The 23245-nt window shown below is 37.7% G+C and overlaps 1 protein-coding gene across 5 annotated transcripts in view; it reads left to right on the forward strand.

Moving 5' to 3' along the window:
- The window catches only part of Pds5b (PDS5 cohesin associated factor B), a 151172-nt gene that overhangs the window by 97511 nt on the left and 30416 nt on the right, over positions 1-23245 (forward strand). For all 5 annotated transcript variants that reach the window (XM_085685243.2, XM_085685244.2, XM_085685247.2 and 2 more), the window contains exons 19-21: positions 3619-3779; positions 10453-10576; positions 13608-13766. In XM_085685243.2, coding sequence (XP_085541369.1) covers positions 3619-3779; positions 10453-10576; positions 13608-13766 — 444 coding nt within the window. The remainder of the gene's footprint in view (positions 1-3618; positions 3780-10452; positions 10577-13607; positions 13767-23245) is intronic.

Consider the following 23245-nt stretch of genomic DNA (forward strand, 5'->3'; position numbering starts at 1 on the left):
TGATTTTAATGAACCTTTTAAAATTTGTCTTTGCTTTTTTATGGGAAATACTTGATGAATAAAGACTGTTATAATTAGGTTTTAAACTGTGGCATCACAATTAATACTTGTGAAAAGTAAGTAGAATGTTATTTGGTCAGTTTTTCTCACTTTGACAAAGTATCTAAGAAGGTAAATTGAGGGAAGAACCATCCTGGCTATTTCCTCAGACCCTTATCCAGAGTCACTTGGTTCCATTGGTAAGGCAATACTGTCATGGCAGGGGTTACCTTGTTTGTAGACTGGAGAGATGTTTACTTTGTAGCAGTTGAGAAACTCAGAAAAAAGGGTATGGGGACAAGATATATACACTTCCGAGTCACTTGTTAGCTGTGAGTTCACCAGTGAATGAATCCATTGGGGAAGTTAGAGTCCTCATGCTCCAGTTAGGTGCACATGCTCATCCTCTTGTAACTGAGCTCTGACTGCGGGAGCCTTTGGGAGGCACTTTCAGGTTTAAACTGTGTTATTCTACCCTGGCTTCTAAAGCTCGTGCTCATCTCATATTGCAGAATGTGTTTTCCATTTCCATGGAGCTTCAAGCTTTTGCAGTTTCCTTGTTTTTAAACACTTCAACTTCAAAATGTTTGAGAGTCAAGGCACATCTTTGCTGAGAGTACCTATTAAAACTCAAAAACAAATTGCATGTTCTAAATGTGCACAATGTCTGTTTCAAAAGGGAGGAATGGGTACATTGAAAGGAGAAATTGGACTGAAACAAGATCAGATCCTAGCAAAGCAAACTCTGAATCTTGGAGTTCTATGTTCATCATCTGTGGCACACAGTATGAGCTTCAAAGGACTTGGGTGGCCCTTTCCTATACCTTCTTGCTATAGAACTTACAGTCACTCTTGTGGGCTGGTTCTGTGAATTGCCTAGAGTTTTCCTCAGCAGACATTCTGTGATCTGGCATCTCTGACTTCCTAGGGTCTTTGGTACAGCAGCCCAGGGTTCACTCTCAGGGGGCTTCCCTGAGGGAATCTGATGCTGCTTTTAAATCTGCCCTGAAATTTCCTTAACTTCACAACAATTGCATTTTCATATCTGAAAAATTACATGAGAGATGCCCAAGTTTGCCACCAGATCAAGCAGGAACTGAGCATACTTTGACTATGTCTGCAGCATTTTGTTGGGAAATGATTTCTGGGCAAACTTATACTTCTCATATAAGTATATATTACTTATATGAGCAGGGCATGTTAGAATTCTATTGCTAAAGCCTTTTAAGTGCATGTTCTTAAGTCTGAGCTGGGGATGATTTGGTTATCCCTCAAGGCGACTTTTCTGTTGCTCCAACGCAACATATTTGGCTTCTTTTTGCCATCTCTTCAGTTACCATACCTTCAGCACACCTGTCCTTATAGATTTGTAAACTGCAGATTTTTTTTACATCTTTTGTTTTATCTTTTTGTGCCTTGTTTTTGCTATAAAGATGACTAAAAGCAGACAGTAATCTCATGCTAAATTCCAAATACCAAATTATGTCTACATTTTTCCTACCATCACTTTTAAATATAACCTCACACACATTCTTGGGGCACCCCCCCCCAAAAAAAAACCCAGACATGTTGCCAGACTTTAACATAGCTGCCTGTCTCTAGCCTAGTTTCCCAGTAGAACCCTTAGTAATACATATAGTCCTCACTGTTACTGTCAGCATCTGTTCTTGTAAGCTCCCACTGGAGTCTCTCAGTAAATTCCAGGTAAAGCATTCTAGCCTTTTTCTAGCCAGTTTTCACAAACTTTTCCAATTATTCCCATAAATTAGCTCCAAAGGTTTCTGAACCTCCTGATCAGATGTGGCCATAGGAATGGTGCCAGTTTTCAGTACTTATTTTCTGTTCTCGCCAGCCTTTCATCGCTGTTAAAAAATTCCCAAGAAAACCAAATGAAAGAACTAAGGACTTAATAGACTCCTAGAGTCAGAGATTTCACTCCATGGTCACTTGTCTTTATTGTTTCTTGGCCTGTGGTGGGGTAGAAATATAATAGAAGGAGTACGGAGTAGATTACAGCTGCTTACCTATGGCAGCCAGCAATCAGTGTCACAGTAGGGTTGTGTCCTTCACAGGCCAGTTACCTACATTTTCTATTTAAGCCATATGAAACTATAAACTATGTTTACTCAAATTACATTGAGTATTCAAAATGCTGTATTAGTTTTCTGGGTGATTTTTATTCCTACAATCAAATATGTCATATATTTCCCTGAAATTTCTATTTATTTTATTAAAGTTTTAGCTTGCTTATTTGCATCTTTGTATATATCTCTAAATAACATTTTTAATTTGATTATTTTTAAATCTTTAAAATATGACACTATATAGTATTTTTGTTATTTAGTATTTTTACATTCTGTATTTGAATTCCATTATTCTACATTTTTAACCCTATCATGGGACTGAGAAGATTGCTCAGTGGATGAAATGCTTGCTCTGTAAGCAGGAGGACCTGAGTGTGGATCCCCAGGCTGGTGGGCATGTGTCTTCAATTCAGTCTCCACCTGCTGAAATTGTGAGCTCCAGATTAGTGGGAGACCCTATTTGGAGAAACTGAGGTGGAGAGTGGTAGGAAAAGATAGCCCAAGTGACCACCACACACTCACAGACAGATACTCCCATATATTTGCACCCCCCACACACTGGTGTCCAAAGATTTATTTTATGTTTATTTAAATACAATTAAATTATTTTGAATGAATTAATAAAGGAGTGTTTGATATGATTTTCTTGTACTAAATACAAGGTTTTCTCAGGATTATTGCTTTTCTATTGCCTGATTTTGTTTGGTTTTAGACAGGTCTTACTGTGTAGACCTGGCTGGCTTCAAGCTTATAGATCTCCCTGCCTTCTGAATGCTGAGATCAAATATCTGCAACAGTAGGCCCAGCTCAATTGCAGGTTTTTGTTTGTTAGTTTTTGTCTTGGGGAGAAGGTCTCATGTAACCTAGGATGGCCTTACGTTGCAGTTAGTTGAGGATAAGTTGCTGTCTTATCCTCATATATGACTCTCTGATGATGGGATTATAGGCAAACATCACCAATTTTGGTTCTGTGCAGTGTGGGCATCAAACTCAGGTCTGTGTTCCTGCCAGGCATGCACTCTCCCCAGCTGAGCTACATGCTGTTGCCTTCTTTAAAGTCTATTACGAGCTGTGTCTTGTAAATGCTGATCTTGGTGCTTTATCTTTTTGTTTGATGATTTTGTCTACTGCTTTTGCAATGTTGATTTAGTTATTGTATTTAAAGTGCTTTTTTTGACCGGGTAAGTACACATTTCCTAATTTACTTAAAAAAATTCTTACCTAGTTTTTTCTAATGCTTATTTAGAAAAAATGAGTGATGCTTTATTATATTTCTTACATATCCCCTTTTCTCCTACTCTCATGCCCTTCCCCTGAAAAAAATAAGGATCAATAAAAGTCCAAATTGACTAGAAATATATTGATATTACATATAGGAACATAACATAGTCAGTCTTGAATTGATTATTGATTAGTATGATTTCTAATGTGTACTTTAGGTATATATTAAAAACATGAAAAGATTTTGCAAATAATGTTTATAAACCCTTTGTAGGTACTTTCTTTTACACATCCCATCTCATTTCATTCTGCTGAAACATTTGAATCCCTTCTGGCTTGTCTGAAAATGGATGATGAAAAGGTGGCAGAAGCTGCCCTGCAAATTTTCAAAAATACAGGGAGCAAAATTGAAGAGGATTTTCCACACATCAGATCGTGAGTTGAGATTTTTCTAATAAATACTTTGGATATACTGTTTCTTGAGTTCTGTAGTAATTAAGTTTAGAGGAAAGGTGTTGTATGCTAATTATATTATGCTATAACTTCTTTCTTTTGCTTGGGGAGGGCGGAGTTTTGAGACAGGGTTTCTCTGTAGCTTTGGAACCTGTCCTGGAACTCAATATGTAGACCAGGCTGGCCTCGAACTCATAGTGACCCACCTGCCTCTGCCTCCCACGTGCTGGGATTAAAGGTGTGTGCCACTACCAGCTGGCTAGACTTCTTTCTTGTGAGAAAGCGTTGGTTGATATTTTAGATTTGCAAGATAGAAGACAAGCATGGTACATCTAAGTAGTGTTCCTGGTGTACAATAGCACAGAATGGATGGTTCACATGTATCTAAGGCACAATAAGAAATTTCAGAGGGGCTAATTTATGCGTGTGTGTGCATGTGTGTGTATACACCTTGCAGACTCACCTGTGGCCTGACCCACATGGGCAGGTCAGAGGACAAGTCTCAGGAGAGTCAGTTGTCTTCTTCCTTGTGGGATCCACAAGAAATGAACTTAGATCATCTCATGTGCACTGTAAGTGCTTTTATCCACCAAGTAATCTTGCTGGCCAGTGTTCTCTGACTAAGGGAACTCCATCACTCTTATGACGGCACTTCGTATGGGCAAGGAGGAGAACATTGAATTACTCATCTTTATGGTGGTTTAGTGTTTCAGTGCTCTAGTATTTCCAACACTTGGAAATTGATAGGCTGTGGAGAATTTCTATAAATTGCTAGCAATGTTCAGGATTCTATAATCTCCCTATAGCATCTATATTCTTTCTGTCATCACTTGCTTCTTGTTCATCTTTCTCCCCAGTTTCTTCAGAGACAGTCCCACATGTGGTCCTTATGTTGCAGGTGATTTGGTTTCACGTCTGGCCGAGAACTTCCCTTCCAGGGAGCCGTGGTCAGGGTTGGTTGCTTCTTCAGAATTGCCTCTGTATTTTTTTCCTCAGTCTGCATTAAGCTAACTTTTAGAGGAATGTGTAACTTTTGCTCTTCTGTTCTGGTTATGTGAACTGAAGTGAAATGAAGAAACCATTGGTAAATAGAACTAAGGTATTATTTCAGTGGTGATCCAAACCTACCCAAATTGGGGGCTGGCAAGACAGGGGTAAGGCAGTGGTAAGAGCATTGGCTGTTCTTGTAGAGGACTTGAGTTTGGTTCCTAAGCACCCACATGTTGGTTCACAGCCATCTGTAACTCTAGTTTCAGGAAGTCTGAAACTCTCTCCATGGGCACTAGGCATGCACATGTTATACATACAAACATGCAAGCAGTCATACACATAAATCTAAAAACAAAAAGCCTACCAGAATTGTATAACGGTAGTCTTTTTGGTAAGAGTAAGCAGCACTAGTGTTTGGTCTTGCTAACTTGAGTTCATGACATATGTTTCTCTGTGGGATGATGTTCTTACTAGACAAATCAGATCATAGAGAAGAGTGACTTTTCATATGGGCTGTATGTAACTACATACCATGTGTTGTGTAGTCACCTGGTAGGCTATCTCAGTTAAACTGACTGCTATTCAGAATGTGGTTATTTATCTAAGTGAGAAATCTGATATCCAGACAGGCAAATAGTTGTAGGTCATAGCTAGCAAGTAGCAAATGTGTGATTTGAATTTAGGCTGGATTCTATTATCCATGGAACTATATCCCTTTGGACATAGTTTCTATTTTCTTATTTTTTTTTCTTCCTGACTTTTTGTTTTTAAAGATTTATTTATTTATTTATATAGTATCCTGCCTGTAGGCCAGAAGAGGGCACCAGATCTCATTATAGGTGGTTGTGAGCCACCATGTGGTTGCTGGGAATTGAACTCAGGACCTCTGGCAGAGCAGTCAGTGCTCTTAACCGCTGAGCCATCTCTCCAGTCCCCTCTTCCTGACTTTTTTTAGTTAGCGTGCGAGATAATGGTTCTCATTATACAACACATACACAAACATACACATATATTTATGACATATTTGTATCTTCTATCTATCCTATTACCTTGCTTATATTTGCCCATCCCATAACATAAAATCATTTTTTTTTTTCCCACCGAACTCTGGTTGGCCATCTTGGCTATTGTGAGTAGTGTAGCAGTAACATGAATTTGTAGATACTTCTATAGCCTACTTAAGATTCCTTCTGCTATGTACCCAGGAAAGGTACAACAGGATCACTTGGTAGTTCTATTTTTAGTTTTTTGAGAAAACTGCTTACTGATTTTCTTACTGAACCCTTCCAATTCGCATTGCCACCAGCCATGTGTAAGGTTCCATTTATCAAATATCCTAAATAGCTCTTATTTCTTAATGAGCCAGAATCTTGGTGTGTCTTAGTTAGGGTTCTATTGCAGTGAAGAAACACCATGACTACAGTGTCTCTTATAAAGGAAATACATTTAAATGGTGCTGGCTTACATTTTAGAGGTTTAGTTTATTATCATCATGTGTGACATGGTGGCGTACAAGCCAACATGGTGCTGGAGAAGCAGCTCAGAGTCCTACATCTTGATTCTTTGGCAACAGGAAGTGGTCTTTCTCACTGGACTTGGCTTGGGTGTATATGAGACCTTAAAACTTGCACCATATTGACATACTTCCTCCAACAAAACCACACCTACACCAACAAGACCACACCTCCTAATAGTGTTATTCCCTTTGGAAGCCATTTTCTTTCAAACCATAGTGTAGTTTGACTTTGCACTTTTCTGGTGGCTAAGTGGGTTGAGTATTTTTCCAAGCATTTTTTTTTTCTTAGTTTGGTAAATGGCTATTCCATTAATTTGTCTATCACTGCTTTATTTGGGAGATGGGGATGCTTGTTTGTTTGTTTATTTGGAATTTTAAGTTTTGGAATTCTTTATAAATTCTAGATACCAATTTCCTGTCAGATACATAGCTAGTATTTTTTCCCTGTTCTGTATACAATTGCTATTGTTTCCTTTGTTGGACATTAGGTTTTGAATTTTATACAATCCCATTTATTGATTCTTGGGATTATTTCCTGAGCTATTGATTGTCCCAGCCTATGCCTGTATCCTGAAGTTTCCCTCTAGAATTTTCAGAATCTTGCTATTAAGGTCTTTGATCCACTTTTGTTCAGAGTGAGATTTTTCAGCATGCTGAGGAGATCCAGTTTTTCCTGTACCAATTGAGGCTGATCTTTCTCAATGTATGTATGCTTTTCTCACCTTCATCAAAATTTAGGGGCTCTGTTTGTCTTTTGAAACATTCTCTCATGATTACATTTTATTTCGTTTGCTTTATTACTTTTCTGAATAGTGATGCCAGTCTGATTAACTTCCATGCACTCTTGAGTCGGTGAATGTGTTCCATTGAAGTATGTGTCTTTGATGCAGCAGATACCTGAGTCTTGTTTTATTGTCCACTCCGCTAGTCTGTTTTTTAATTGCAGAGTTAACATTTGTATTTGGTTAGTGAGAGAGGTTTGCTGATTCCTGAACTTTTTATATTATTTTTCTATTTGGTTGGATTAATTCGTGCCTTTATTTCTTACCTACAGTAATATTAGTATGTTGAGGGCTCACATTGTTGAGCATAATAGATTTCTTCCCAGGTCTTCTCCCTTCATCTTTTCCTCACATGAAATTGATTTCCTCTGCTGTCTTGACTGAGACTGTTTTTTCTCTGTTCATTGTGTTCCTCGTGTTTTTTTTTTTTTTCCCAGTATTATTGTGTGAGTTTTACTTGAGACATGTGAATGTTTGTCTGTTTACTTCAGGTAGAATTATCAGTGGCAGACAGAAAAAATAAATTCTACCCAAGTTTAACTTGGTGAACCATTGAGTTTATTGGGTTATCTATAGGGTTGTGGGTGAGAGGTTATTTATAGGAGCTCCAGTGATTCAAAGGCAGTTACATTGCCAAAGCCATCATGGGAGATGCTGATAAAGTATGCCTGGAGCTTCCTGCCCTCCTGCAAGTAGTGCCACTGGGGAGATTCCCCATAATGTTTCCTGCCTTTGCAGCCCTGTGGAGGCCTCTCGGGAGTGTAAATCTACCTCACTGAGCCTGGTGGGTTTCCTAAGTCACAGCTCCAATCTCCCTCTTCCCTCCGGGAGGAAAGGTTTCAGTTCTGTGAAACAGCAGCACTACAGCTGGGTTGGTGATAAGGTGTTGCTTTAGTTCAAGTTTGTTTTGGAACGTCCTTATCTCCTGATCAAATTTGAAAGATGCCTTTGCTAGATGTAGGAACCTGATTGGCAGTAAAATGCATGAATCTGCTCCTCTGGCCTTCAGCAATTTTTGTGGGGTGGTCTGTTAGAATTCCTGAGTGTTTGTATTTGTGGGTTGATGTTTCCTCCTATAGCTTTAAATGTATTAACTTTGTTTTACCCTTTCTGTGTCTTGATTGTGATGTGTTCTGGAGAAGTTCTTCTCTGGTCATGTCTATTTGGGGTTTTAAATCCCTCTTGTACTTGGATGCCCATTTTGTTAGGTTTGGGAAATCGTCTAAAATTTTATTGAATAGACTCTCTGCATTTTTATTGACTTCTGCATGGATCCTTACCATGGCATCTTGATCATATCTGAGTGTTCTTGGAACTTGTTGTCAGGATCATTTATTTACTTATTTTCCTTTTAATATCTGAATGTAGTATTTCCTGGCCTTGTCACAGTCTCGTCTGTTCTTCGGTATTTTCGGTCTAGACTAATGGTTGATGTTTCTGTTACATTTTTTTTTTATCTGATTCCTGAACTTTTCATTTCCTTCATTTCTAAACCTCTCCCTCCTGCCCAGAATTCTAGTTTCCTTTTGACTTTCTCTTCCATATTACTGGCATTCTTACCCATTTTTATGGCTTTCTCACTGTGCTGCTGGCTTTTCTTTTCCATGCCCCCAGCTGATTTCATAACTTCATTCATCATCTTATATCCTTTTTGAAATCACTGATCATTTCTACAAATAAACTTTGGTTTTCTTCATCCAGCACTTTACCTGTTTTAGTATCCTTGAGTTCAGTGAAAGGGTTATGGTCTTTTTGAGGACTTTTGTCATTTTTATGTTTCCTGTGTTGCTGAGTTGTGATTGACGTGTTATTTTGGCTCTCTTGTAACCTGGGGATCTACTTAGTGAACAGCTTGCTCCCTAAGGCTCATTTCCTAACACTCCTCAGAGAAGACAAAGCAAACTGCTATTTTAGCAACTATGCCAAATTAAACAAGATATAGAGAGATGTAAAACAATTAAATGCCACTAATAGATCATCAATGACATAAACTGAAAATGACACAAATGATATAAAATATGCAATGGGGCTAAATATATATATATATATTTGGTTTTTCGAGACAGGATTTCTCTGTAGCTTTGGAGCCTGTCCTAGAACTCATTCTGTAGACCAGCCTGGCCTTGAACTCACAGAGATCCACCTGCCTCTGCCTCCCGAGTGCTGGGATTAAAGGCGTACACCACCACCGCCCAGCTTGTTGCTTACTTTTTAAAGAAAGAAAAAAAACATAAAATTGGATGGGAATGACATGGTCAAAAAACAAAAGTGAGAAGTAATGTTGTGAACGTGAAGAGGAAGGAACAAGAGATTAATAATCAGAACAAAGGAAAGAAGATTGCTCAGTAATAAAAAATACCATGCATGTTAAGTCTAAGAAAGGAAATAGAAAGTAAAAAATAGTCTAAAATTTTATTTTTAAGAATAATAAAATCAAATCAAATAGTGCTAAAAATACATTGGGGGAATACAGGTAAAAAAAGGGAGGAGACATTACCAACAGTGGAAAAATTGTAAACATGTAGATAAATATTAAAATGGGAACAATATAAAGTCCAAAAAAAAAAGCCTTTTTAAACATGAAGTGGGATAACACTAAAAAGTATATTAAAATAAGAAATACGGGGGGGGGATCCCAAAATATGTTTGAATGGCTTCTTCAATTATGGGATGTCCCCCAGAGCCATCGTTACTGTAGTCACTTTATAGTTATGGTCTTCTGCTGGTCACACAAACCGTTAGAAGATTATCCCAATTGAGCCTGGAGTTGGTAAACAACGGTAACTGATATTCTAGCTTGGATGTATTTCCTAAGTGCAGTGCTCCAGCCACCAGCTACTTTTTAGCTTGTCAGTGTCTGGTCCCTCTTTCCTGAAATAAACATGGGGTGTGTTGTTTACTTGAGCAAATACAACTTATCAGTGACTACATCATTTACATCCTTGTCAACCATTTACTTACTGCCTATGGCTACTTGGGGAGGGGGCAGTTGTTGTCCCTTCCCACCATTCCCCCCAGAATGTTGATAGACTCAGTCTTATGCAGGTAACTACCCCTCCCTGCTGTGGTTTCATGGATGCAACAGACAGGTCATGTCTAGAAGACAGTATTTGACAGACTCCTTCTATCTCCTTTGCTCCCTCCCGCAGTGTTCACTGAGCCTTGGAGAGGGTGATCTAGATGTCATGTTTAAGACTGAGCATTCAACAGTCCCTTGTTTGACAAATTACAAATTTCTGTATTAACTGTTCCCTTTACACACAGAAGCTTCTCTGACTTTGGTTGATGTATTACTAATCTGTGGGTATAAACATAAATTACCTTTTTTTAAAAAAATGCTACTTTTCTTTCCTGTTTTTTCTTTTAGAGCCTTGCTTCCTGTATTACATCACAAATCCAAAAAAGGACCACCTCGCCAGGCCAAATATGCCATCCATTGTATTCATGCCATATTTTCTAGTAAAGAGACCCAGTTTGCACAGATATTTGAGGTAATGAAAAAATTTTAATTCATATAAATATTGATTTTGCAGAATATTCTCTATTAGAGTTGTTTTATATTGTGTATTATCAGGATTTGAATTAGTAAAGCCAGCATCAGCAGTAGTTAAGATAGGAAAACTGCTTTTCCATAGGTTTAAGGCTACTTTAGGTTCAGAAGTCAAATACTGCATGATATTTTTTGATTCTGATGTATGAAATGGTGTTTGGAGTCTTCATTGAGTGATTTTTTTTTTTGTTTATCATCATAATCGATGGCAGTAGTAATGAGCTTACTCTGTGAGTTTACAAGTTTAATAGTTTGGATTCTAAATGTAAATTGATCCTAATTGGTAAAGTAAACAAGTTTAGATTTAATGACTGAGCTAACCATACTAACATGAAGTGTATTTTTAATGTTTTATACTATTTTCTCTACATGTTAATTGTCACCTTGAGAAGGTGTTCTATTGCAGCCAACTATGCAAATAGTCTTTAACATTATTATTAAAACAGAAGCTAACAGAAAAGTCTGTAAGAAATGATTTATAATTTTGTGTCTGGAGCTTTGAATGGAAGTCAGAGCATACTGAACCTTCTACCATAAATATTTTGACATTTTATCTCTGAGGTACAAACTTTTATGGTTATTTTGTCATATCTTCATGTCTCATGTTAAAATACCTGAATAGATTATGTTCTGCATCTTCCAGATAGCTCCTTGATTTCTGTGGCAGGTAACTTACCTCCATATGTACACATTTGGGGATGGCTGTTTTTATTTATAAAGATGACTTCATTAACTAGTGTTGATTATAGGAAAAATTTGTTTTTATTGATTAATCTTTATTTTCCTTTAATGATGGTCACTCTGAGAATAATACTGATATAACCTGGCTTTGTAAAGATTCTCACTGTTTTGCTCGTATCATAATGTGGAAGGTTTGCTGGCTTTCTGAGAAATATTTCCTAGTGGCAATTTTGCAGTTGCCAGTACTTTGTGATCTGGCCAATAATTTTCCTTTTTTTCAAAAATAATGTCATTGATGTATTGTGGAAAATTATCAACTAGCAGTAATAAAATAATTAAAAACATATTTATGCAACCATGTTTTTTGTTTATAGTGTGACCAGCAGAGTGATACTTAGGTATGGACACAGTGGAAATATTGAGGGAAATGACCAGGAGTAGCAAAAAGTCAGGTTATCAAATGTTCGTGTTGGTCTTGCTGAAACCTCATATTGCCCTTGTGTGTTGGAAAATCATAGTTTATATCGCTTGTCAAATTTGTAATAGTTGATGTACAATGTTAGAACATAGAACCCTCATTTGCCTTTTGTGTATGTGCTCCTGTGTGCTTATGTGTGTGCATATGTGTGCACCATGCTTGTAGCGATCAGAGGTCAACACTGCATGTCATCCTCAATTGCTTTGTACCATTACTTTTGAAACAGGGTCTCTCATTGAATCTAGAGCTCATTCATTCAGCTAGACTAGCTTTCCACATAACCTCAGGGCTACTCCTGTCTGCCCTTACGGTGTTGGAATCACAGATGCTCTCAGCCTTTTTATGTATGTAGTGTTGATGGTCCATATTCAGTTGCTGCTGCTTATGCGTTAAGCACTTTGCCCACTGAGCCAGTAAGCCCTTATATTTTCATTAAAATGAAGCATTGGTGTTCTGATAAGTACCCTCTTTCTATTATAGCCAGCTTTTACTTTCCATAGATACTTCATGTTGTTGCTAATTACTTTTCCAGAGGTATTTTATTCATACACAAATAAGGATGTAACAAACACACATTTTGTGTGTCTTCCTCCTGAATGCTTAATGATGACATATGTAATTTAGTCTCTCTTCTGATTTTCCTGTTTTTAAAGTTTAACAACACTGTTCAGTTATCATTCTAAGTGTGATATTCTTTTATTATAATAAGATATTAATTAATATTCCTTAAAAAACATGCTGCTGGTGTGCCCCCCAGCAGCCTGCCTAAGATCCCCGGGCAGTGGGCTTGCAGAGCAGCCGCAAGCCAGGCAGAGGCTGCCAGAGTGGTGCAGATTTCCCGCAATGAGCCGCAGAGCTGGCTGTGGGCAGGCAGGAGACAGAGACATGGACATGTAAAATGAGATTAAAATATTTATTCAGGGGGTTATGGAGGAAAAGGGGAGGGGACAGAGAAAGAAAGGGAGAGGGAAAAGGAGAGGGAGAGAAAGAAAGACAGAAACAGAGAAAAGGAGAGAGAGAAAAGACAGAAAACACCTGTGCACACGCCAAGAGAGGGAACAGAGAGTTAAGATGGCGAGGAGAGGTCAGAAGTCGCTGGGAGTGGGCGTGGCTTGTCCCTTAAAGGGACCAGAGATCAAAAGGAATAACACTAATGGTTTGGTTTTACATCAGATGAAATATAATCTTGTTATAGAATTTAGTATTTGATGTTATGATTTTCAAAACACCCAAAATTCAGTTAACTATACATAGGAAAAATGTGTTTCACTACTGAAATTTCAATTTCAGTGTTCAAACGCTTAGAGGCACGTATTCTTTCATTGTGTTCCTACCGGAGTCCTGCCTGCTCTCCCTAAGTCAAGTAAATAGAGTGTGTACTCATGGAGAAGACACAGTGCTTATTCTTCCTCAGTGTGGGCAAGTGTGGCCTACTTCATTTTTATTCCCACTTCTTTGACCAGATCACACATAGCCTCCTCCAACTGCAGAAGAAACTGCAACGTGGAATCTTCTTTATGCTTTGGAAGGAGGAGCAGAGTGGATATTGATTAGTCCTAGCAGTCTCTGACATTCATATACATGGTCATAAGATATATGCTGTAAAGTACGATTGATGCTGGAATGCTTTTTTACCTATTGCTAGAATGTGGAGTTGAACAGGACTGAAACTGTTTAAACTTAATGTCTTCTAAATAGCAGTTGAGTTGCTAGTTACACAGGATCTAAAACTTCTGTAGTGTTCATAATTCAAAGGTGAAATACAGAAGCAGTTTATAGAGAAGTAAATATGTTTTCTATCCTTCATTTCCAGCCTCTGCATAAGAGCCTAGATCCAAGCAACCTGGAACACCTCATAACACCACTGGTCACTATTGGTCATATTGCGCTTCTCGCTCCTGATCAGTTTGCTGCTCCTCTGAAGTCTTTGGTAGCAACTTTCATTGTGAAGGATCTTCTCATGAATGACCGGGTGAGTTAGGTTTTTAGATTTGTTATCTCCATAGTGTTCTACATATAGTTTATATTAAAGAGAGGTGGAATACATAACAACACTTCTACTTGGTTACTTTCATTTAAGATTTTCATCAGAAATAAAGTAACATTGGCACATCTTTGTTTGAACATGGGCATTTGATCTGAAGTAGACCCCTGGAGAGTTGTAAAATAGCACCCAATTGTATTAAATTACATAAGGACGTGGAGTTTTGATTAAGTGATAGATTTTTGGGGAGGAAACAGGATCTACTGGGTGGCTTTAACAAGTTCAGGCTTGAATTCACAGAGATCTGCTTTTTTGTGCTCTTCAGTACTAGAATTAAAATTGTGGATCACTATACCTTTTGATAACAGTGGAGGGGTATACTAAAGATTGAACCTAGGCTTTTGTGGGGCAAGCACTTTGCCACTAAGCCCCATCCTAGCCTAATTTACTTCTTAATATGAGAAGTAGAGATAATTTGAGGGCCTCAAATTCATATTCAGCAACGTGGATTTGGTTTCACTTCTGGCAAATAATTAAGCTCTTGTCAAATCATTTTGGTCCAACTGGAAACTGGACTTTAGGCTTTTTAATCAATGGTTTTGTTTTTCTGGCGCTGGGGATCTAACCTAGGAGCTCATGTGTTGCTAGTACTATTGAGCTTCAGTTATTGGTAAATTACTGTCTTTTCTTTGTGACTAGGTTGTATTTATTTGGGAGCTTCCTTAAACTTTCAGATATTGGGCCCATGATTCATAATTTTACCCCTTAAGCCCTGTGACATGATGACAGTTTAGTGAACCTCTCAGTGTCCTCCTCTTCCACTTTGTTTGTTTGTTTGTTTTGTTTTGTTGTTTTTTTTGAGACAAGGTTTCTCTGTAGCTTTGGTGCCTGTCCTGGAACTAGCTCTTGTAGACCAGGCTGGCCTCGAACTCACAGAGATCCACCTGCCTCTGCCTCCCGAGTGCTGGGATTAATGGCATGCACCACCACTGCCCGGCCTCTTCTCCCACTTTTAGAACAAGAAATCACTTTTTTCAGAAAAGTAATCTTGATGCCAGGCTCAACTCTCTTGATGGATCTCTTCTTCTGAGCGTCTGCCTTGCTAATTGTTACTACTTTGGTAAATCTTTATGCCTATAAACTAACTTGAAAAAACCATCTGGTCTACCCTTCTAATTGTTCCAGTAGGAAAATTGTTAAAAACAATCTAGTTCTGTCTTGTCAGAAATTAAATTTCTTTATGTCACCATTAACCTAACAATGTGTCCTGTTTTAAGTCATATAGGATGTGGGCAAAAGATAATTGTTACATTTATCCAAATTATATTTAATAATACTGTTCACTCATGGTTTTATTGCTCGGTAATCCTTACTTTCAATTTCTTTCCTGTTCTGGGTACCCATTGTTCTGAATTTGGAGTTTGTTCCTCAGCCTAAAATAAATCACTTCATATTTATCACCTTATACTCATCTCATACCTGTCTGGCTAGCATATTTCTTTAATTTTGTTTGTTTTTGAGTCTTGCAACAATTCTGTCATGTGCTCTGTGCAGATATCCTTAACTCGGGGTTTACTGCTGTATCACTTTTCAGTTACTGCTGATGTTTCCTACCAGTATTTGCTATCAGATGGCACAGTCTCTGCCCACCTAATATATACAAAGTTGTATTCTTAATTTGCATTTCCTTTGTCACTAGTTAAGTTCCTTTGGCTAATTAGCACTTATGCTGCCTTCTTTCTTCAGCTACTTACAGTGTCCTTTACATGTTAGGCGATCTTTGCTGGATACATGTTGCAGAATAGTCATGAGGTCTCATTTACAGTGTATATTTTCACCCTCTTTGTGTTGTACTTTGAATAAAAGTTTTAAATTTTTCATTTTTCTTATTATTTTCACATCCTGTGTAAGTAACTTACGCTGGTTCAATGTCATAAAATAGTCTCCATGTTTTGAGCTTTAAGCTTGCCTTTTTGTCATTAAAAGTTTTAGTCCCTCTAGAATTGGTTTTTGGTTTTGTGTCACAGAGAAGCCCTCTCACCTTTTGTAGTTCTCATGGGATTATCAGACATTCCTTCACAATTTACTGAGTGTTCTTATTTTCTGCTTGTCATCCCTTTTCTTTGTTTATCTATAAGATGTCTTTCATTAGCACACAGTTTTCTCTTAAAAGGGAATTCTGTATACTCCTACAGACATTAGGTACTAATAATATTTTTAAAATTATGTACTATGTTTTGACTTTATATCCATTTCTTGCTAAAACAGCTTTACTTTTAATTATTTGTGAAGGTTTTTTTTCTCAATTTGAATATTTTATTTCGGTTTTATCTTGCAGGTTTTAAAAGGTGTACACCTTCAGGTCTTCTGCTTATAGCTCTTAAATTCTTTTAACAATCTTCTTTTGTTTTAGTTAATTTTGGTATTATGGCTACATAAATTCATAGTTTTTTTTAATACTAGTAATAAAAGTAATGTATGCTGGTGTCCTGCTTGTGTCAGTACTAAAATGAAATTTATGTTTTGCTTTTCATTTCTACCTACCTGCTTTTCCACCATGTAGATTTTGTTCTGCCATACCAGTAACTTTTTTTTTTGGTGGCTACTGTAATCATAGTTAAATCCATCTTGATGTCCTCTGTTTTAAGTATTCATATTTATAATTACTGATGTGGATTGGATTATCTTATAAGTTGAATATCATAATATATATTATCTTTGGTTGATTATTTCAAACTATATTCTAATTTGAGGACTTTGTGTCTTGAATTTTGGTGTTCACCTTTGTTCAGTAGACATATGTTCCAATTACTCAGCTACAGAAGATTTAAAGTATTGCTTTTTGTCATCTAGTTCTGCAGCTGAGAAACCTGCATTGATATGATTATTGCTTCTTAGATGAAACTCTTGAGCTGTGGGTTTCTTCTTGATATGCTTAGTCTAGAAATTTCATCAGAGTGAACCCAACAGGACTTTTTCTAATGGTCTCAATGCCATGTGTTGAGACATTTACCAACAACTGACTCTCCCATTCTGTGTGTTTAGAAATTTGTGTTTCTGGGTGTTGGGGTTATCTGTTTCATTGCCTGGGCCTTACCTGAGTTGATACTTAATTCCTATTTTCTTTCTTTTCTGACAAACAAATTATTTACATTTATTTATGTAATAACATGGGTGAGGGGAACTTGGACATATATGCCGTTGTGTTTTGCATGTGAAGATCAGAGGTCAACTGGAGCATGTTGGTTCTCTCCTTCTACCATGTGGGTCCCAGAGATCAGATTCAGGCTTTACTCCTGGAGACATGTCACCAACCCTGAAACCTCTTTTTCTGGTTTGTTGATAAAAATAAGATATCACTTGCTCGAGTATGTGTTCAACTCTTCACCATCTTAATTTACTGCCTGCCTTTGTAAATTCACGTTCTACAGTACCTGCATCTTTCTCAGGGTTATTTTATGGTTGTGCTGAAAGAAACTTTTTTTCTTTTTCTCTTTTGCTTATGTTGAATCTGCCTTTTAGCAAGTCCTTATGCTGTATTAATATTGTACCATACCTTTTTTATTTTCCAGAATCCTATGATTCTGTTCTTTCTGCTGCTCCTCCATGTGGTGTGTGCATGGCAGGGGGGTGGGGAGCGGCACATACCTTTAATTCCAGCACTTGGGAGGAAGAATCAGGTGGATCTCTGAGTTTAAGGCCAGTCTGGTTTACAAAGTGAGTTCCAGGACAGCCAGGACCTGGTCTTGAAACATTCCCCCCAATCCCCCGCAATTTTTTTTTTTTTTTTTGCAGTTAGGATTGAACCTACTTATCCATGTCATGAAAGTACTATACCATTAGTCTTTAAGGGTCCTTTCCTTTTCTTTTTTTTAAGGGTGGGGGGACATGTTATTTCACTGAGCTATCCAGACCGGTCTTAAACTCCTATAGCCTGGGCAGGCCTTGAACTTGTCATTCTCCTGTCTCAGTCTCCTAAGTAGCTGAATTGCAGACTTATGCCACAAAGTCTGGCAAAGAACTTTTAAAATACCTTTTCTCTTGTTTAAAACTACATTTCTTGTGTCTGGTGAGGGAGCTCAGTGAGTGCACACAGAGCACGGAGAGCAGAGTCTGACGCACTCAACGTAGAAACCAGGTGTGTGAGCTTGTGTTCACAGCCACAAAGCTGGTGTGATCCCACAGCCAGCTACGTGGACATAGGTAGACAACCCCAAGTCCTATGGAGAGACCTTGTGTCGAATAACACATTGAACAGCTTCTGAGGATAGCGTTTGAAGTTGACTTCTTGCCTCTAGATAGACAAGTGCCACATATACACAAATGCACACACTCTTCTTCGGATTTTTATCCTTGTCTTGCTTGCTGGCCTAAATAATTGAATAATCAATCTCTTGAAAGGGTCTACAAAGTAGATTTTGTGTTAAAAAATCGATTCTGACCCACACCTACAAAGGATATTCCTATGCCCCAGCCAGCTGCTGGTGAGAATTTTGCTTTCAGGCCTATTTAGTAAATTGGGTTGGATGAATCCTAAATATTGTCTATCATTGTTAGAAAGGTAAAAAAAAAATTTGTTCAGTAAATTTTTTTATATTTTTTTGTTTTGTTTTTGCATCCCTACCAAAGTTTCCCCTCCTTTCTCTCTTCCCAGGCCCCCTACCCTATCCACTCCTCTTCTGCTTCTTGTCAAAAAAGGACAGGCTTCCCATAGATATCAGCCAGCCATGTATCGAGTATAGATAGGGGCAAAGGGTCCTAAAAGTTAGAGACAGCCTCTGCTCCCATTGTTAGGATCCCACAAGAAGGTCAAGTTACGTAACTGTAACATATATGCAGAGGGCCTAGGTGAGTCTCTTTGAGGCCCTATGAACCCAGGTTAGTTTGTGGATTTTCTTGTGGTGTTCTTGACTCCTCTGGCTCCTACAATTCTTCCTTCCCTTTTTCCACAGGATTCCCTGAGTCCCTCCTAATGTTTGATTGTAGGTCCTGCATCAGTTTCCATAAGTTGCTGGGTGAAGCCTCTCTGATGGTTAGACATCAGTCTATGGGTATAGCAAAATGAACTCCCTCTCACGATATGAGTCTCAAGCTGGGTCAGTTATTGGTTGGCCTCTCCCTCAATTTCTACATCACATTTACTCCAGCACATCTTATAGGCAGGATAGAAATAAGCCAAAAGTTTTGTGGCTGGGTTGGTGTCCTAATCCCTCTACTTGAAGTCTTGACTGGTTACAGGAGATGATCGGTTCAGGCTCTGTAACCCCATGACTAGGAGTCATAGCTAGGATCACCCTCAGATTCCTGAGAGTTTCCATTGTACTAGGTTTCTAGATCTTCCCAGAGATGCCTCAGATTCCATTTGTCTCTCCCCATCTGATCCCTCCTATTCCACACTCCCCCTCCAGGACTCCAGCCCACCCCCCGTCCCCAACAGCAATGTCTGTTCTGTTTTCCCATCACAGTGAGATTCATGTGTCCCCGCCTTGAGCTCTCCTTGTTACTTAACTTCTCTAAGTCTGTGAATTATAGCATGGTTATCCTTTGGTTAACCTCTAATATCCACTTTTAAGTGAGTACATACCACGTTTCTCTTTCTGGGTCTGGGTTACCTCACTCAGGATAATCTTTTCTAGTTCCATCCATTTACCAGCAGATTTCCCAATGTCATTGTTTTTAACAGCTGAGTAATAGTCCATGTGTAAATATACCAAATCTTCTTCATTTGAGGGAAATATATATAGGAGGTCTAGTTTCTGATCATTACAAATAAAGGTGCTATGAACATAGTTGAGCAAGTGCCCTTGTAGTATAGTGAAGCATCTTTTGGGTATATGTCCAGTAGTGGTATTGCTAGGTTTTGAGGTTGATTGATTCCCAATTTTTGGAGAAACCACCATATTGATTTCCAAAGTGCCTGTACAAGTATGTACTCCCACCAGCACTGGAGAAGCATTCCCTTTGCCCCACATCCTCTATATCACTTGTATCATCTTGGCCTTTCTGACAGATGTAAGATGGAATCTCAGATTCCTTTTGATTTACATTTCCCTGATGGCTAAGGATATTAAACATTCCTTTAAGTACTCTCAGCCATTTGAGATTCCTCTGATGAGAATTCTGTCTAGATCTGTACCCATTTTTTAATTGCATTATTTGGTTTATTGATGTCTAGTTTCTTGAATTCTTTATATATTTTGGAGTTGAGCCCTCTGTAGGTTGTGGGGCTAAGTGAAATTTTTTTTCCTATTCTGTATCCTGCCATTTTGTCCTTTTGATGGTGTCCTTTGCCTTACCTAGATCCCATTTAGTAATTGTTGATCTTAGTACCTGTGAGATTGATATTCTGTTCAGGAAATTGTCTCCTGTGCTAGTGTGTTCAAGTCTGTTCACCATTTTCTCTTCTATAAGGTTCAGTGTATCTTGTTTTATGTTGAGGTCTTTGATCCACTTGAACTTGAGTTTTGTGCAAGGTAATAGATACGAATCTATTTGCATTATTCTACCTACTAACATCCAGTTAGACCAGCACCATTTGTTGAAGATGCTTTTTTTTTCCCCATTATATAATTCTGGCTTGTCAAAAATCAGTGTTCGTAGGTGTGTGGATTTACTTCTGTGTCTCTGGCTAAATTCCATTGATCAACCTGTCTCTTTTTATGCCGGTATCATGCTGTTTTTCATTACTATAACTCCTCTATAGTAGAATTTGAAGTCAGGGATGGTGATACCTCCAGAAGTTCCTTTATTATACAGGATTGTTTTAGCTAGCCTGGGTTTTTTGGTTTTTTGTTTTTTCCGTATGAAGTTTAGTATTTTTAAGGGGATTGCGTTAAATCTGTAGACAGCTTTTGGTAAGATGACCGTTTTTTACTATACTAATCCTGCTGATCAATGAGCATGGGAAATCTTCTGATACCTTTTCCAGTTTCTTTCTTTAAAGACTTGAAGTTCTTGTCATATAGATCTTTCACTTGCTTGGTTAGAGTTAAGCCAAGATATTTGATATTATTTGCAGCTATTGTGAAGGGTATTGTTTCCCTAATTTCCTTCTCCACTTGTCTGTCGTTTGTGTATGGGGGGGGCTACTGATTTTTTTTTTATGTGTTAATCTTATATTCAGCCATTTCACTGAAAGTGTTTATCAGCTGTAGCAGTTCCCTGGTAGAATTTTTGGAGTTACTTATGTATACTATCATATCATCCACAAATAGTGATACTTAGACTTCTTCATTCCCAATTTGTATTCCCTTGATCTTCTTCAGTTGTCTTTTACACAATAAAAATTCAAGTACTATATTGAGTAGATATGGAGAGAGTCTTGTTCCTAATTTTAGTGGAATTGCTTTATGTTTCTCTCTATTTAATTTGGTGTTAGGTATTTGTTTGCTTTAATTGCCTTTATTGTGTTTAGGTACATCCCTTCTATCCCTTATCTCTCCAAGACTTTTATCATGAAAGGGTGCTGGATTTTACCAAGACTTTTTAAGCATCTAATGAGATGGTCGTGTGGTTTTTTTATTCAGTTTATTTATATGGTGGATTACATGGACAGATTTTCATATGTTGAGCCATCCCTGCATCTCTGGGATGAAGCCTACTTGATCATGGTAGGTGGTCTATTTGATGTGTTCTTGCATTCAGTTTACAAATATTTTATTGTATATTTTTGCATCAGTGCTCATGAGTGAAATTGGTCTGTAATTCTCCTTTTTTGTTGAGTCTTTGTGTAGTTTGAGTATTAGGGTGACTGTGGCCTTATAAAATGAATTTGGCTATGTTCCTTCTGTTTCTATGTTATGGAATAATTTGAGGAGTATTGTTTTTTGTTCTTCTTCGAAAGTCTGGTAGAATTCTGCACTAAAATCATCTGGCCCTGGACTTTATTTTTGGTTGGGAGACTTTTAATGGCTTCTTCTATTTCCTTAGGGGTTATAGGTCTATTTAAATTGTTTATCTGATCTTGCTTTAAGTTTGGTAAGTGGTATCTGTGGAGAAATTTTTAAATTTTGTGGAGTACAGGTTTTAGAAATATAACCTAATGATTCTTTGGATTTCCTTGGTGTTTCTTATAATCCCCCATTTCATTCCTGATTTTGTTCATTCATACATGTTCATTCATACATTCTCTGTCTTTTAGTTAATTTGGATAACGATTTGTCTATGTTCTTGTTTTTTCTCAAAAGAACCAACTCTTTGTTTCATAGATTTTTTTTGTATTTTCTTTACTTCTATTTTATTGATTTTAAGCCTGAGTTTTGTCATTTCCTGTCATCTACACCTCTTAGGTGTGTTGTTTGTTGTTGCTGTCCTAGAGCTCTCAGGTGTGCTGTTAAGTTGCTAGTATGAGATCCTTCCAAATTCCTTATGAAGACATTTAGTGCCATGAACTTTCCTCTCAGCATTGCTTTCATTGTGTCCCATAAGTCTGGGTTTGTTGTGTATTCGTTTTCATTCAATTCTAGGAAATGTTTAATTTCTTTATTTCTTTCTGAATCCCGTGGCAATTTGGTAGAGAGTGTTTCCATGAGCTTGTAGGCTTTCTATTGTTTGTGTTGTTGAATTTCAGTTTTAGTCCGTGATGGTCTTATAAGGTACAGGAGATTTTTTCAGTTTTCTAGTATCTGTTCAGACTTGTTTTGCAACTGTGTATGTGGTCAGTTTTGGAGAGGGTTCCATGAAATGCTGAGAAGAATGCATATTCTTTTTTGGGTGACATGTTCTGTAGGTGTATGTTAGGTCCATTTGATTTATAATGCCTGCTAGATCCATTATTTCTCTGTTTAGTTTCTGTCTGAATGACTTGTCTGTTGGTGAGAGTTGGGTATTGAAGTCTCACACTGTTAATCTATGGGGTTTGATGTGACTAACACATTTAGTAATGTTTCTTTTGTAAATGTGTGTGTCCATTGCTTTTGAGGCATAGATGTTCAGAACTGAGATATCATCTTGGTGCATTTTTTTTCTTTAATGAGTTTGAAATGTCCTCCATCTCTTTTGATTACTTTTGATTTGAAGTCTATTTTATTAGATACTAGAATAACTAGCTATTTGCTTCTTATGTCCATTTGATGGTAATTCTTTTTCCAACCCATTACTCTGAGGTAATGTCTATTCTTGATGTTAAGGTGTGTTTCTTGTATGCAGCAGAAGCATGGATCCTGTTTTCATATCCATTCTATTAACCTGTGCCTTTTTATTCAGAAATTGAGTCCATTGATACTGAGGGGATTAACATTAATTGTTAATTCCCTTTACTTTGTTGTTGTTAGTGGTAGTGTGTGTGTTTCCCTTCTTTGAATTCTGCTGGTGTGAGATTATATATTGCCTGTGTTTTTGTAAGTGTGTAGTTAAAACTTCCTTGGGTTGGTGTTTTCCTTATAGTACCTTCTGTAGGGCTGGAATTGTGGATAGATATTGTTTAAATTGGACTTTGTCATGAAATACCTTGCTATCTCCATTTATGG

This window comes from Myodes glareolus, chromosome 2, assembly GCF_982192425.1.
Source record: "Myodes glareolus chromosome 2, mMyoGla1.1, whole genome shotgun sequence".
NCBI classification, from domain to species: Eukaryota; Metazoa; Chordata; class Mammalia; order Rodentia; family Cricetidae; genus Myodes; species Myodes glareolus.